The 17,360-nt window shown below is 37.1% G+C and overlaps 1 protein-coding gene across 3 annotated transcripts; it reads left to right on the plus strand.

Annotated features, from left to right (window-relative positions):
* The first annotated feature begins 564 nt into the window (after positions 1-564).
* On the plus strand, positions 565-16,960 carry LOC122611572 (monocarboxylate transporter 13). 3 transcript variants are annotated; one of them, XM_043784748.1, is made up of 5 exons: positions 565-854; positions 5,413-5,515; positions 14,032-14,256; positions 15,007-15,133; positions 15,190-16,959. In XM_043784748.1, exons 2-5 carry the CDS (start codon positions 5,416-5,418, stop codon positions 16,706-16,708), a joined length of 1,971 nt encoding a protein of 656 aa, XP_043640683.1. In that variant the 5' UTR covers positions 565-854; positions 5,413-5,415; the 3' UTR covers positions 16,709-16,959. The 3 variants fall into 3 exon arrangements, with proteins under 3 accessions (XP_043640683.1, XP_043640685.1, XP_043640686.1); XM_043784750.1 differs by having other exon boundaries at positions 565-801; XM_043784751.1 differs by having other exon boundaries at positions 609-627; positions 15,190-16,960.
* Positions 16,961-17,360: the final 400 nt, after the last annotated feature.

Consider the following 17,360-nt stretch of genomic DNA (forward strand, 5'->3'; position numbering starts at 1 on the left):
ATTTGTGTGGGACATGCGCTGTCAAGAGGGCTGCGCTTGTAGGCTTTTTCTGTTTTCTTACAGTTTAGGTAGGTGTTTTCGTTTTTGCAGCTAAGTCTTATAATTACAAATGGTCAAAGAACTCAAGATATATAACAGAAAAACAGAGCAATGAATAAATCTTCCGCTTCCTAACATCATCCTCCTACTGCTTATTTATGCTTTAATGGCGGAACTCCTACGAAGTGCGGAGGAGCCGCTAATAATATCCAAGTTTAGTTTGGCTTGCAAATTTTCGGTCAGATATCGTGGGAATGCCTGATTCTTGACTTAACTGAGCTTTGGAGATGAGATCTAAGGAAATCATTACAACAACAAATTTGAGCATAGGACGTCTTAGTGGCGACGAAATGCAGTAGCGGGTACGAATTAGTCTTGATGAATTATTGTTAGACTTATGTAAATCAGTGTGTATGGGCTCTTTAAAAAATCTCATTTATCTACCGTTTCACTAGAGACGATAATCAATGCACGCGTTGTAAATTCGTTTGATCATGTTTCGGTCACACTGGTAGTGAGTGAAAACAAGTGACAGTCTTTTGTTTTTCACATTTTGTTTTTGTATATATTTTGGAAAAATACATAAAAGTAATAATTGTAAATTTAAATCGTGTACATATAAATGTTTTAAAACGCGTTTTCCCACTCGAAAAAATTACGCAATATATTAAATGGATCGTGTTTAAATTACTCAGCATCGGTTGTAATGCAAAATTATTAGCGAAAAGTATAAAAATACGCCTCCCCTTTGTGCTTAAATTGGTGTGTGATCTTATCTAGGACGAATTTAAAAAAGCAATATATTAGGTTCGAAGGTTAGTTAGCATGCAGTTGTTGAGTTGATTTTCTGAATATGAAAAAATCAACACAATAACGATGTCTACGAAAAACTGAAAAAAAATTAACTTCAAAAATATAGATCCATCCTTAAATTAGTTAACAAACGTGACATAGATAGCCTTTTATAATCGGTCCACCATTAATAATCGCTTATGATGCTGTCGTAATCTTACCAGTGTGGTTGATTTTTATTACCAATTAACCCCTATTTGGCACAAAGAACGATTATTATTTCAATACATTCAATAAAATTTCTAGAATTTAATTTATATTAAAAGTTTAAATATTATTAGTCCATTTTGTAACCGCTCTCTTAAACAACACGAACATATGTAACAGGTAGAAAAAATAAAATCATTATTAGCTGGCACATTCTAGCCATGTGCACATCTCTCATCGTATCAAAGCAGTTACTTAAGGTATGCATTTCCTAGACAGAAGTGTACCTATTATGCCCATGCAGAAAGCATATTGATTTCCGTCATGTTTGCAAGGCAGTAAAGGAGACACTTGCACATACATACATTTGTAGGTGTATAGAATATCAGATACCCCATTTGTAGCTAATGGTAGTGCAAGGGGATGGGAAATTAAAGAAGAAGATTTGGTTGCGTTAGTAACCTCTTCGTGTTTCCATTTTTTGCAATTCTAATTTTTGGGCATAACAGTGAGTGTCCAAAATGTTTTTTCTCATATCAATGGAAATTAGCCAGTCCATATATGTAAAAAAAAGTTAATACATATTTAAAGATAAAAAAAGTTCAAAAATTCGGCGTCTTAAGTATATGCGAAGTAGTGTTATTATCTGTTTGATTTGGTTCTAATAAATAATTAATATAGATTTCTTTAAATTATGCCCTTTTCTAGCTAATCGTGCATTATATAGCTGCCATATAAGCAGTTGAATTATTCATGCGAATTCTGTATTCATTACTTTTAGTTTAGTTTCGTTTTTACCTGTTTTTTTTTTTAGAAATTCGAAATCACTTATTTTAATAATATCGGTTACCGCAAAGGCCTTCATTGCGTTCAATTACAAAAAAATTCTCTTAATTGTGTTCAATAAGCATCAATAAGAAACTAATTTATTTTGACAATTTTAACAATTGTCGTTGCCTGCAACACTATACATTTGTATATATTTTCCTGAATACATGTAACGAATACCCAGTCGGAAGTGGAATTATTCCGGAACACGTTTTTCCATAACTTTTCTTAAAGTGGTGGACGTTCCACAAGATGGAAAGTTACTATTCCATTTTGCCGGGTGTGAGAGAAATACTTCCTGTGCAACACATCTTTAGTATCTTCGTGAAAGGCTTCTGGATGTTTTTCGTAATAGGTATTCCAGAATTTTTATATTTTAAATATAAAATAAATTTGACATATGATTGTTTTCGGATAATTTTCAGCATTATCAGGAAAAATTCTATTGAGTGTTTTCTAACTAAAAAAGAGGATGTGTCTCAAAGAAAATAACACAGTATCGGTTCAATAAATATATAATGGTCATGTCCGTCCGAATGAACGACGAGATCTCAGAAATTATAAATTTATATTATATTTTTCACATGTTTGTTAGTCTTGTAAATTTCTCTCCATTTGCCAAAAATCTTTGCCAAAAACATTCAGCCGAGAATGCTGAGTAACGGGTATCAGATAGTCAGGGAACTCGACTATAGCGTTCTCTCTAGTTTTATTTAACTACAATTGGTTTCAGTATTAGTAGCCTTGTTTATTTATCGTGGTAGAGGAAAGGCAAGCGTCTGCACTTTAAAGATAATATACACATAACTGTATTAGGATTGTTAAATGCTGATTATGGAGAAAAAGAAAATAAAATGAAAAATATTTTCTGTGGAAAAATACTTGTTTTCCACGACGCGTTCTTGAACTTCCGACTTAGTATATATGTATATATATATATATATATGTATATATATATATATATATATATATATGTATATATATATATATATATATATATGTATATATTTTTTTTTTTTTTTTTTTTTTTTTTTTTTTTTTTTTTTTTTTTTTTTTTTTTATATATATGTATATATATATATATGTATATATGTATAATATTTTTATATGTATATACTATGTATATGTACATAGTATATAGTATATATTTTATTTTATATTTTTTTTTTTTAACTATCTGATAGTGGAGAAACATTTCGGTAATGATCTAATTTCTATGTTGTCTACCAAAGGGAATATGCCATCCTGTACAACTGGCCAAAGCTGAGCCTTAGAAGTTGGAAACTTACTTGACATTACTTTTAAGATCGCCCTACAGATTTTCGGCTACACCATTGCGTATATTTTCTGTTTTGTGAACCAATTCTGAGCCGATTTAATTCAGAATATGGCTTTATAATACCAATTATACCGTTGTATGTAAAACAAATCCTTACCACCACGTAGGGCTGCCATGACGGTTTTGAGCGGTTCGTTTGTGTGGTATTCCATTTTTGGAGGTCAACAGATTTACTGTCATTAAACTGTTTATTTTACCAAATAATTTTAGTTTCGAATTGTGTCAGCTTGTGTTAGTTTTGGTTTACTCCAACGTGGCTTTTTTTTGTTTTCTGATACAATTTAAATTAATAAATGTTTCCTTATATGATTCATTATTCTTGTCCTAGTACAACAATACTTTGCACATAGTTTTGATTCAACATTTTAACATTAAAATCTAACGGGTCTTTGAAAAATTACATCACGTAATTCAACAATACAATTTCACATCTAACCAGGAAATATCAGACATATTATAGAGTTTCGGAATTTCGTTATTGGGTAACATTGCTGACCAGGTTTAAGAGTTCGGAAGTGTTGTAACCTAAGTAAAAATTTCAAATATCGAAAAAGTAAAAATATCTCAAAGTATAAGTTTATTGAAAATTGTAAGAGTTAAGAGTAAGAGTTTTTTTTTGTAAGTCAACCTTTAAAATTCTTGAATATGTTAAAAATCGGAAAAGTCATGTATCTCCAAAAGGAAGCTTTTTCAAAATTCAAAAAGGAGGAAAACAAAATTAGTTACTAATTTTATCCAAAAAGTGGTAATCTGTTCAAATCTTTTCAGCAATTTTCCGTTTTCAAACTTGTTAAGAATCTGTGGGCGTAAGATATACTAGCCGTTTTCCTGTTGAATTTAAAGAAGTTCAGAAACCAAGGAACCAACAAAGTATAGGAAAATGATCTTTTAGGTGACGCGTGCTTTGAGCTAGAAGTTGCCTATTGTATTGGTATTGTATTTTTAACGCTCAAAAGTAGCTGTCGGTGGTCAGCATCACTGCGTGCATGCGTCGTCCATATGTACATATTCATATTTTCAGTAAATGATCTATCGTGTAACGCAAGCAATTGTCATGTTTAGCGTTCAAATCAATTGAAGCTTATTGAAAACAATTAGGGCCTTTTATGGAACTTGTCTACCTAAAGCAGGAGACTATTAATATACATGTATTATCAGGCATGCTCCGGTAATCGAATTAGTAAGATTTTTACGATTTCGATTTGAAATCGAAAAATTGGTGTTCCGGTTTTCGAAATCGTAAGAATTTTTCGATTTGTAAAACGTGCACTTTTGTCTGGCCGAAATGAAAAGCAAATGCCTTTTTTTATATCAAATCAGATCTTATTTACTAAGGGAAAAACAGTTTACTCAGTGGTCTATTGATGTTAATTCCACATCCCCATAAAATCATTTTGCCACTTAGTTATTTTATAAAAAATGTATTTCTGACCCCACCTCAGATTTGACAAACAAAATGTTGCCGTCGGCAACAACAATTTACGATTTGGTAAGTTGCCGATAAGTACGTCACCAAAAGCTATCGCGAAGGTTGCCATATTGTTCGTGGAACGAAACAGGCAGGTAAAAGTACTTATAAAATATAAAAGAATTAATAAATTATTAAAAGGAGGGCCAAAAGTGTTGTTTGTAATTAATGCTACCTAATTTAAGTACCTAAATAGTCGAAGTGCAGTAAAAAAGTAATTGCGAACATCGGAATTATAACAGTAAAAAAGGTGGCAATAGAATAGAATAAAACAGGTGTTTGCGCAGCAAGAAGCGATGAGAAACAAAACATTCCGATAGCAAACTTTTTGCAAAAACCAGAGCACCTAAAAACGAAATCGTACGATTTGCCCCAAATCGAATTCGAAAAAAAAATTACGATTACCAGAGCATGCCTGCATACTTTACTTTTTGTACACAATTATGTTCTTATACGCGTTACTTTGAAAGTAAAAAGGTCTACTATATTCGTTGAATATAGTAAGTAACAGGTAAAAGGTTCTGTTTTCGATCGTATAAAGTAAATATTCTTTCATCACTACACGAGTCGAGTATGCCAGATTTTAGTTTTTATACCCGGTACTCGTAGACTAAAAGTCAAAGCAAGGCACAATTTTCAAAGTGTTTTGAGTGGGTGTGGCAAAAATGTTTTTGGATTACCGATACAAATTTCCAAGACAAATTATAGAATTAATTCAAATATTTTTTTTTTCTTGCAGGCCATGCACAAGGAAAAAATTATAATTTCACAAAATGCTGTCAAAATAAATCACACAGATCAAAAATCCAATGGAACTACAAATGAAAGTAGACATAAAACAGGTCAGTAAAAATAGCTTATGGTAAACAACTTTGTCGGACACTAAACTAGGTTTCTATACCCGTTACTCGTAAAGTAAAAGGGTATACTAGATTCGTTGAAAAGTACATATGTAACAGGCAGAAGGAAGCGTTTCCGACCATATAAAGTATATATATTTTTGATCAGGATTAATATCCGATATGACCGTATCCGTCTGTCCGTATGAACGCTAAGATCTCAGGAACTACAACAGCTAGAAAGTGGAGATTAAGCGTACAGTTTGTCGATTCATGTTGCCACGCCCGCTCTAGCGCCCAAAAACTGCCACGCCCACACTTTTGAAAAATGTTTCGATTTTTTTTGTTTTTGTATTAGTCTTGTAAATTTCTATCCATTTGCAAAAAAACGTTTTGCCACGCCCATCTAACGCCCACAAACAGCCCAAAACTTTCAGTGTTGAAGACTCTCCTTCGCACTTTCACTAGCTGAGTAACGGGTCGGGAAACTCGACTATAGCGTTCTCTCTTGTTTTTTTTTTTGCTTTTGCCAAAACCAGGTGTGGTTTTTATTTTAATAATATTTAATAATTATATTTTGTACACAAATTTATTAAAAATCTTTTCGCATCACGGGTTGATATCCTTTGATTTGTACTCTCTTTCAAACAAATTAATAATAACTTTTTTTTTTCTTTATGTTCTCTTTACTCTATCTTTTGTGGTTTGTTCGTAGGGCTGTTTGGTGTTCTTTTAAGCGTGCAGACTGCTCTCTTGCGGTACACTTAACAGCTCGCTACAAAGTTTTGGTTTCTGTTTTCTTTGCACAGTAGTCCGCATTGAAATATTATATGGGCTCAAATTTTGCTTCCATAACAAGTAATAAAGCCTGAACAGCCATAAATGACTGTGCGAAAAAATGGAGCACAATAAGTGCGCTGGTTTTAGCGGCCGAACAAGTGAGGATGATGATGGCCAAAATCTAAAATACTGTTGTGATGCTTGCCTAGGGGTTGCAAACGAGATGAAATTGTTTATGCGTCAAATTAAAGGTGGCTTGAAGGAACTGATCAGCAGTATTGTCGTAGCTAGATATAGTTTTCGTCGATCTAATGATCTCTTTTCCACGCTAGATTCGCAGTTTAATACCCTTGAGCTATTAGTTATTATTAGCTATCTCCAAAGCGCATGAAAGCAGCTGTTCAAGGGTAACGCCCCGCAGCCACTGGCAAGTGATCAACAGGACTCCACAGCTGATCAGCTATCAATCGCAGCAAATCCTCAAATGTTGCTAAGATCGGCAGCTAAAAAAGATTCGTTGTGGAGGGAGTCCAGCTTGGGATTGCTAGAGTTTCCGATTTGTCTGCACTGGGTTCTCAACCAGTGATTCCACCTGTTCTGATTAGTTCACCACCACACAATCTGCAGTGCTAAAACCCCTCACGGTGGTGCCACTAAAGAAACAAATTTTCGTTTCCCATATCCCATCATCTGATGTATTATCTTATACACACGACAAAACACAAACCGATGACATAAAAGTGGAAAAAATTATAACTTTTTTACGCTAGGGACATTTTATCTTTCAAAATAACTGCCAAACAAGAAATTTTCACATTTCTGGCACATTGATAGAAATAGGGCAAATAATAACAAATTAAATGGAAGAAAATTAAAAAAGGGTGGGCGTGGCAGTTTTGGGCGGTTTGTGGCCTTAGAGTGGACGAGTCAACATGGCTTAACAAACGCTGCGTCTTTGTCTCTGGAGTCTGCAAGCTTAATCTCACTTTCTAGCTTTTATAGTTCGTGAGATCTCGTCGTTCATTTGGAAGGACAAACCGACGGACGAACATGGCCAGTTCGACTCCGTTGTCGTTCCTGATCATGAATATATAAATACTTTATAAGGTCGGAAACGCATTCTTCTGCCTGTTACATATTTTTCAACGAATCTAGTATACCCTTTTACTCTACGCCCACAAACCGTCAAAAACTGTCAGTGATGAAGACTCATCTTCACACTTCCACTAGCTGAGTAACGGGTATCAGATAGTCGGGGAACTCGACTATAGCGTTCTCTCTTGTTTTATACCAAGATTCGTTGAAAAGTATGTAACAGGCAGAAGGAAGCGTTTCCGACCATATAAAGTATATATATTCTTGATCAGGATCAATAGCCGAGTCGATCTGGTCATGTCCGTCTGGCCGTCTGTCCGTCTGTCTGTCCGTATGAACGTCGAGATCTCAGGAACCATTAAAGCTAGAAAGTTGAGATTGAGCATGGGGACTCCAGGAACATAGATGCAGCGCAAGTTTGTCGATTCATATTGCCACGCCCACTCTAACGCCCACAAACCGCCTAAAACTGCCACGCTCACACTTTTGGAAAAGTTTTTGATATTTTTTCATTTTTGTATTAGTCTTGTAAATTTCTATCGATTTGCCAAAAAACTCTTTTGCCACGCCCACTCTAACGCCCACAAGCCGCCAAAAACTGTCAGTGTTAAAGACTCCTTCGCATTTCCACTAGCTGAGTAACGGGTATCAGATAGTCGGAGAACTCGACTATAGCGTTCTCTCTTGTTTTATATTAATACGTTAACGTCGGAACAGGCATCCATTTGCCCAGTTTTTTCAAACAACACTTTCTACGTTACTTTATTCTGAACAACCTTTTTCTTATGCTATATATAAGTCGAATTTAATATTTTGCACCTCACGAAATTTCCGGCTGTATGTTTTATTTGGATTTTATATTGTGTTTTTTAGTTTGAATGGAAGGACGAAAGGGTACTATTTAAAAATTCTGTTTCTTGTATTCTGCGAGACACATCCGGCGTCCCAAAATAGACCCTGGTCCACCTTATTTTTTCTCTTAATCGTTAAAGCTGACACTTATATTGAGTTCCTCGATTGCTACTATTTTTTTTATTTCCAATTTTGAAAGCTCATTGAGGCCATGTTGTTTTAGTGACAGATGTCAAATGCAATGTGTTTTATTTATTCCGTTCTCCCAAACCACAATGGCAGGTTACAGTGTCGAGCTGCATGTGCAAATCATAAAACTGTTTTATGAAAATGGGTCTTCAGTTCGAGCAACGTTCCGCGCATTTCGCCAAAAAAATCATCTTCATCGACGAGTCGCATTTTTGGATGATTAACTTTGTTAACAAGAAAAAATGGCGTATTTGGGACAAGACCAATCCACACAAGTGGCAATGCATCCGCAGAATGTAACTGTGCAGATTTTGTGCCGGAGACGTGATTGGTCCGTTTTTTTTTCGAAAACGATAATGGTGTGGCGGTTGATAATAACCAACTTCTTTTGGCTTGAAATCGAGAATATGTAGGGTTTTCTTAAGTCGCAGGTATTTGCCAACAAGCCGCAAACCACCGATGTCCTCAAAGTCAACATACGCCAGGCCACCGATCAAATACAGCCTGATTTGTGCGCCAGAGTCATCGACAATTTGACCATTCCTGTGCGCGCCACCAACCAAATGGCGGTCATTTGAATGATGTTATATTTTCTACATAATGGGGTCGATGGACTTTTCGAATAAAAAAAATTTCGGAGCGAACCATCACCTAAAATTTTTAGGTTTCCTAAAAAGGATCCAACAATTTTAGTGAAACGGGTGGAAAAGTGTCAATTTACCGACGATTTTTTGACGAGCACTTCATCACTATTTTTATGCCAAGATCTCATATCTCCCCAGATGAAATTGGGGTAAAATATTTGAGAAAAGAAACATTTACAGATCGCAACCTCACTTAAGATAAAAGTTGCAATAATAATATATTATATTATTTAATAATATTCAAATAATTAACAGCAGAAAATAAACAAATCAGGCATGCTCCGGTAATCGAATTCGTAAACTTTTTACGACTTCGTTTTGAAATTGGAAAATTGGTGCTCCGGTTTTGAATTCGTACGAATTTTTCGATTTGTCTAGCCGAAATGAAAAGTAAATGCCTTTTTTATATCAAATCAGATCTTATTTACTAAGGGAAAAAAATAGTTTACTCAGTATTGATGTTTATTCCTCATCACCACAAAATCATTCTGCCACTTAGTTATTTTATAAAAAATTTATTTCTGACCCCACCCCGCAACAACAATTTTTGAGGGGTCGATAAGTACGTAGCCAAAAGCTATGGCGATGGTTGCCATAATGCTGGTGAAACGAAACAGGCAGATAAAAGAGGCAGAATATAATATAAAAGAATTTATTAATTAATTTAAAGGAGGTCCAAAAGTATTGTTTGTAAATATGGGTATTTAAATTAATTACTTAATTAAATTAATTACTTAAATGGTCAAAGTGCAGGAAAAGAGAGTTGTAAAAAAAAAAATTGCGAATCAAGCACTCCAATTTCTTCCTTCTCCTGGCTTCAAAACAAGCAATTGCAAATATAAAAGACATTTTTCATGTTGTTTCATTTTTACAAATAAAATAAAACAGGTGTTTGAGCAGCAAGAAGCTATGAGAGCGAAACATTCCAATAGCAAAATGATAGCAAACATTTTGCGAAAACCAGAGCACCTAAAAACGAAATCGGTAGATTTGGCCCAAATCGAATTCGAAAAAAAAATTACGATTTCCGAAGCATATATAAAATAAAAAAGAAAAAAAAAATGTTTGAAAACTGGCTTAGTTGGGAAACATGAATATATTTTAATGTTTAACATCAAAGTATTTCAAGTCGAGTCGAAGTTCATATAAATATACGACCCCATTACAATTGTACGCCGTGGTGTTCCCTGGGTACCGATTATTACATATTATTAATAATAAACATAAAAATATATGTATGGTTGGTAATTCAACCGGCGCTTTTAACCAAAGTGTAATAAAAGAGTCTTTAAAAAAAATAATTGTCACTGCATACATTTTTAAAGATTATTTTATTAGATCATATTAAAAGGATATTGACCAAAACTTTTAATGAATTCGTTTCCGAGATCAAAATTGATTTCGTCTCCAAAGTCGCCTTCTAGTACAAATTTGTACTCAGAACAGCAAGTGCATATTTGTTATAGAATTTTTAGGGCCAACAGAAATTGGCTGCATAATGCAATGCAAATGTCTTCTGTAATGTGATATACTAATTGGTTGAAAAGTATGTAACAGGAGGAATAAAGCGTTATATATTAGTATACAAATATAAACTATATATTTAAAGTATATATGAAGAATATATAAAGTCTATATAAAGTAAAGTATATATAAAATATAAAGTATGTATAATGAAGTAAGTATACTCCGTCTATGTCAATGTTTATGGAATCTGCATGCTTAATCGTAACTTTCTGAGATAGTAAAGGAACGAGGAAATATAATATATAAATATTAGTAAGATCTAATTATGTGTGTAAAACCTTAGTATTGATTGCTTTAGGATCTGCTGATCTCAGGATTAGAGATAATAGGATAAAGTATATTATAGTCAGAACATAATACTCTGTAGGGGTCATGCATTAAACGGTACGTAATTCCTACTTAATCTGCTTGGAACAAAGAAGTTTAGCCGACAGTTGATAAACTTCACCCCGAATAAGATTTCAAATAACTGCTCCAAACTTCGTTCTACGGTTAGCTGGGGAAGGTAAATTAATTAACATTAGTCAACTGGGATAAGGAGGCAATTTAATATAATAAGGTTTCCATCCCAATTTGGGCGCCGTAAGGCAAATAGAAAAACTTTTTTTTAAACGTTTCAATGCGGTCCGAGTGAACTCCATATTCCGGACTCCAAACAGGTGATCTATACCTCGGAATTGGACGGACTAGCTAAATTTATAGTCATGAAAGGATCATCAAATTCCTTTGACCTCTTTATAACACCAAGCACAAGCCGGCTTTATGAACAAAAGAATAAATATGATCTGACATTTTTAGTTTTGGGTCCAGAAGAATACCAATATCGTCAACCGGTGGTATTCTGTGTTGACACGACAAAAGTATTTAACTTACACTTAGAATCATTAAATTCGACATATATACAGCATAAGAAAAAGTCTGTTCAGAATGAGGTAACGTAGAAAATGTTGTTTGAAAAAACTGGGCAAATAGATCGGATAAAGACTGCGAGAAAGGGAAAGAAATTGTTTTGCGAGCACTTACTCGAGCATTTAAATATTTAGAAAATATAGATGGTATAAATTTTGTATAAAAAATAGATGTCAGCTTTTTTGTTGAGTCAACTTTTTATTGAACGAAGAAGAGGCTTCCAATGTTCTGGGAATTCAGAAGATGGTAGAATGTAAGAGCAAGTAATGTAAAAATGACATGTCTGGCGCGAGGGTAGCCTCTTTCCTCTTTCATTTTGACGAGAGATAGCTAGGCTAAATATTAGTTATTAGTTTCCACGTGCCCGTTTTTCCTATTTATACCCGTTACTCGAAGAGTAAAAGGGTATACTAGATTCGTGGAAAAGTGTGTAACAGGCAGAAGGATGCGTTTCGACCTTATAAAGTATATATATATATTCTTGATCAGGATCGATACTGGCCATGTCCGTCCGTCGGTTTGTCCTTCCGAATGAACGACGACATCTCAGGAACTATAAAAGCTCGAAAGTGATCTTAAGCTTGCAGACTCCAGAGACATAGACGCAGCGTTTGTTAAGCCATGTTGCCACGCCCACTCTGCTGCTATGCCCACACTTTTGAAAAATGTTTTGAATTTTTTTTATTTTGTAACGTACTGTTTTCTTGCTTTCTGCTCGCTACGAATTGCAACGGCTAGCTCAGAGAGTTTGATTTGTGTGATTGCCCGACCAAAAAGAAGACAGAGTTTCTGATTAGAACCACCTTTATTCAGTGACGCTTGACAAAGAGAATACTGTGATCCTCGCCTTCAGATGCGCGTCGTCGCTCCTTCGTCGTCCTTCTTCGCTGGTCCCGCGTCGCTCTCGATGGCGTATCCGTGCCGGCTCGACTGGGGCTTAGGATGTTATGGGGGCAGGGTGTATCGTCCGTGAGATATCCTAGCGCTCCTCCCCGAACCACCTTTTCGACCAAAGACTCCACCGTCCCTTCTTGCGTATGCCAGGCACTCGTCGCTATTGCCAAAGTACCACCTGCGGGCTCGACCGGGGCTTACGATGTTATGGGGCAGGGTGTATCGACCGTGAGATAACTTAGCGCTCCTCCCCGAACCACCTTTGCGACCAAAGACTACACCGTCCCTTTCTGACCATGCTAGTTCCTGGTGTTTGCTTGTCCTTCGCTTGTCCTTGCTTGCGGAGGACCTCTTCAGATTCCCGCGACGCTCACTTGTACTTTCACGTGTTCCGGGTCTTGTTCTGGGTACTTCAACTGTTCACTATTCCGCTGTCGACCTCTGCGTACTTTCACTGACCGCTTTTAGTTCTCCACGCTCTTTTCCTGTTCGACTGTCTGCCTGTATGGCACTCCGCGTACTCTCCTGATCGACTGTCTGCCTGTATGGCACTCCGCGTACTCTCCTGATCGACTGTCACTGGCACTCCGCGTACTTTTCCTGATCGAATGTGTCCACACTTCCTGAATCGGCTCCGACCTTCTGGTCGCACGCCCGTGTCCGGACTGAGCGACTCGCACCCGTACTCTGCGCTTGCTAGTATGACTGTCCCGAGCTGCGCCTGCGCCGCCCTTTTATAGGCCGCGGGGATCCCGCTAATTCTTTTTTTTGCGCACGGCTCGCTCGGGTACAAGGTCCAACTCATGTCCCGTTAGTTCACGGTGCGTCCTTTTTGTGCTCGTCCAAAGTCCACACCGTTACCGTTTGACCTTTGTGCCCTTGGTTGGCTCGAGTCCAAGGTCCAGCGCGGTACCGATATTTCACGGTCTCTCCGATTTGCCGGGGTCCAAGGTCCATTATGTACCGCCCTTGACTCCCCGCATTCCAGCCGTCTTCTCTGTTGCTAGGCCGATCTCCTGCACCCGGATTTGTGGGGAGTTTTAAGACTCCTCGAAATATTTTTATTGGTATTATAAATTTCTATCGATTTGATAAAAACAACTACATTTTATATTTTTACCTATTTCTTAATGTGAAATGTGTGTTGAGTAACTGGTATCCGATAGTCGTGAAACTTGACTATAGCGTGCTGTCTTGTGTTGATCTTAGATTAAAACTCTTTCACCACCATACTCTCCAGCTAAAAATTACTAGAACATATGGTCGAAAATACCTCATTTGGGACAGTTGTTTCGAAAGATAAAATGTTCCCAGCGTAAAAAAATGAAATTTTTGTTTACTTTTATGTTATCGGCTTGTGTATAAGACAATACATCAAATGATGGGATATGAGAAACGAAAATTTGTTTCTTTAGTGGCACCGCCGTGAGGTGTTTTGGCAATGCAGATTGTGTGGTGGTAAACTAATCGGGACAGATGGAATCACTGGTTGAGAACCCAGTGCAGACAAATCGGAAACTCTAGCAACCCCAAGCTGGACTCCCTGGAAAGGGAAATCTTATTGTGTAATATTTATAACATACTAAATATATATTTTTTTAATTTTTTTAATTTTTTTATATTACACAGTCAGTTTGATTAACAAAAAAGATGACAAAGAATACGACCTTGTTCCACCTGATGGTGGTTGGGGTTGGCTAGTGCTACTGGGCTCGTGCTTGACTAACATTTTAATCCCTGGCACAATAAAAAGTTTTGGAGTATTATTTTCGGAATTCACCAATGCATTCAACTCTTCACCCACGAAGGCTTCCTGGATACCAGCGCTGTGCTATTTTCTTTATAGTTCATTGGGTAAGTGTCAATAACCCTAAGAATACCACTTATATATTTGAGTTGGAAATAGTCTAAATGTATAGTTATACCCGTTACTCGTAGAGTAAAAGGGTATACCAGATTCGTTGAAAAGTATGTAACAGGCAGAAGGAAGCGCTTCCGACCATATAGAGTATAATATTCTTGATCAGGATCAATAGCCGAGTCGATCTGGCCATGTCCGTCTGTCCGTCCGTCTGTCTGTCCGTCCGTCTGTCTGTCTGTCCGTCCGTATGAACGTCGAGATCTCAGGAACTATAGAAGCTAGAAAGTTGAGAGAAAGCATACAGACTCCAGAGATATAGACGCAGCGCAAGTTTGTCGATTCATGTTGCCACGCCCACTCTAACGTCCACAAACCGCCCAAAACTGCCACGCCTACACTTTTGAAAAATTTTTAGATATTTTTTCATTTTCTTATTAGTATTGCAATTTTCTATGGATCTGCAGAAAAACTTGTTGCCTACCCTAACGCCCACAAACTGGCCAAAACTGCCACGCCCACACTTTTGAAAAATGTTTTTAAATTTTTTAATTTTTGAATTAGTCTTGTAAATTTTTATCGATTTGCTAAAAAACTTTTTGCCACGCCCACTCTAACGCCCACAAACCGTCAAAAACTGTCAGTGATGAAGACTCTTCTTCACACTTCCTCTAGCTGAGTAACGGGTATCAGATAGTCGGGGAACTCGACTATAGCGTTCTCTCTTGTTTTTTTTTCATTTGCAGGCCCGGTTTCAAGCATTTTATCTGTGAAGTACTCATATCGTACTGTCACCCTTCTTGGTGGGGCATCTGCGTCACTGGGTATGATACTCTCCTTTTGGGCATCATCTATTGAGTTCTTGTATATCAGGTAAACTAGCCGTCGTAGATACTTGTATAAAATACGTTAATGTTATTGTTTTACAGCTATGGTGTTTTGGTCGGAATTGGGGCTGGTCTCTCTTTTCCTCCCACAGTTTACATTGTGACGTCGTACTTTGCGAGACTACGCGGATTAGCTAATGGCCTCTGCATTTCCGGTAGTGCCTTGGGCAGCATTATCTTGCCGCCCCTTCTCCGTTGGCTATTAGAGACCTACGGCTATCACGGGTCCTGCCTAATTATGGGTGGCATTACTTTGAACGTTTTTGTTGCTGCTCTTTTCTATGAGCCTGTTGAACAACATATGGTAAGAGTACCTCGTGCTCGCCAGGCGTTGGAAAATATTCCAGAAGAGGAAGATATTGGAATTGTAATGAAGTTCGAAAATGTTGACGAGCCGGTTCCCAAAAATGAGCAGGCTGAGAAGCCGTTGTTACCGTATAACTCGCCTCCTTCGCCTTTGTATTTACCCGGAGATGAAAGGCTGCAGTTTGTGCGTAGCGCATCTGCAGCGGTTGTCCAAAGCTACTCAAAGTCTGGAGACGAGTTTCAGTCTCGATCCCGTAAGATCAGTACCCCGGTGAGGTTACCCCAGAGAAATCAGACTTTTACGCCAGGCCAACTAAACTCGCAATCTTCATTGTACGCTGTGCCCGAGGGGCGATCAAGCTCCAACAAACTGACTCTGCGAAATTCTTCAAAGTCACGGTTATCCAAGCGCTCGCCTTCAACAAGCAGTTTTTTATACGTCAGCACACCATATCATGGCAGCACATTGTCGTTTCAGCCTAAAGAATTCTCCTCGCATTTGTCCCTTCGCTCTATGGGGAGTAGTGGAACGGGACATGCAGGCGACTCAACCGGGCTAGATGGAGCTGCAGACGTCGAAGCCCGCGGCCAGGCACAACAGCCACAACGGTCAAAGTTTTTTGATCTAAGCCTTTTAAAAGACCCAATGTACTTGGTCATACTTATTTCGAATTCGACAAATGCCATAAGCTACACAAACTTTATCATTTTGCTGCCCAATTTTGGAGAAAGGAGGGGCTTTAACAAATCATTATCCGCATATTTGCTTTCAGTTGTATCAGCTACAGATCTAATTGGACGTATTGGAGGATCAGCACTTTCGGACATGGGATACATACCTAAGACCTGGTACTTTGTTGGTGGTTTGTCTATATCGGGACTTTCTCTTGCCCTTCTTCCTTTCGCATGGACATACAGCTCAGTATGCTTTTGGTGTGCACTATTTGGGTTAGCTTCTGGTATCTACGTAGGAATAACTGCAGTAATCATGGCTGACATGCTTGGGACCGAACGCTTGACATCATCCTATGGCATTAGCCTTTTTGTTAATGGTTTGCTGCAGTTGGTTGGGCCGCCATTATGTAACTACTGGTTCGAGGCAGTCAATGATTATAATCCCCTCTTCCACGCCCTAGGATTAACGCTCCTGGCTGGGGCTAGCCTTTGGAGTTTTATGCCATGGATTAACCGACGCAAAGCCAACGCGGAGGAGAAACTAGCACAAATCGAAAAAGCGGCTGTCGATAGCTACTAAATGGTCGAACAACTCTCGTACCAAACCACGTACAATAACAATTAGATTTAAGGCTTAAAACAGCGTACAAACAGTGATGAAGATAACAGCCAGGACTTAAAGGCCTTTACCATTTTATGTAACCTTTGATTTCTTTCTTCCAGCTGATTTATTGTATTACTGCTTAGTCGTAACTAGTACGTTGTTAATTACTACACTTATTGTTTGTTTAAAACCAGTACTATAATATTTTAGACCATATTAAAAATTGAAACTGAATGAATAAGAATTCGTAAAAGTAACGTTTTATAACTATTTTTTCAATAAATACGTAAAAACAATCAAGAATAAGATATACAGTAAAAAAATACAGGAAAAATGCAAAAAAGAATGGCAAATAAAAAAAAACATATTAATTAAATTGTCACATTTTTTTAAAAATTACGTTTACAATAAAAGGTTTTCGATGCCTTGTTACTGTAACGGCATATAACGTTATAATTTTTGTTATATGGTGAGAGTAAAAAGTATAGTATGTAACAGTCGTTTAAAATATATATATAAATGCTATAAATTAACCATGCGGTTTCTAGTGACAATTATGCATCACAAATTTGTTTCGGAAGATTACCGCGCCTACTATAGCGCTAATATATTGCGTTACCGTTCTTAG

This window comes from Drosophila teissieri, chromosome 2L (assembly GCF_016746235.2).
Source record: "Drosophila teissieri strain GT53w chromosome 2L, Prin_Dtei_1.1, whole genome shotgun sequence".
Lineage (NCBI taxonomy): Eukaryota > Metazoa > Arthropoda > Insecta > Diptera > Drosophilidae > Drosophila > Drosophila teissieri.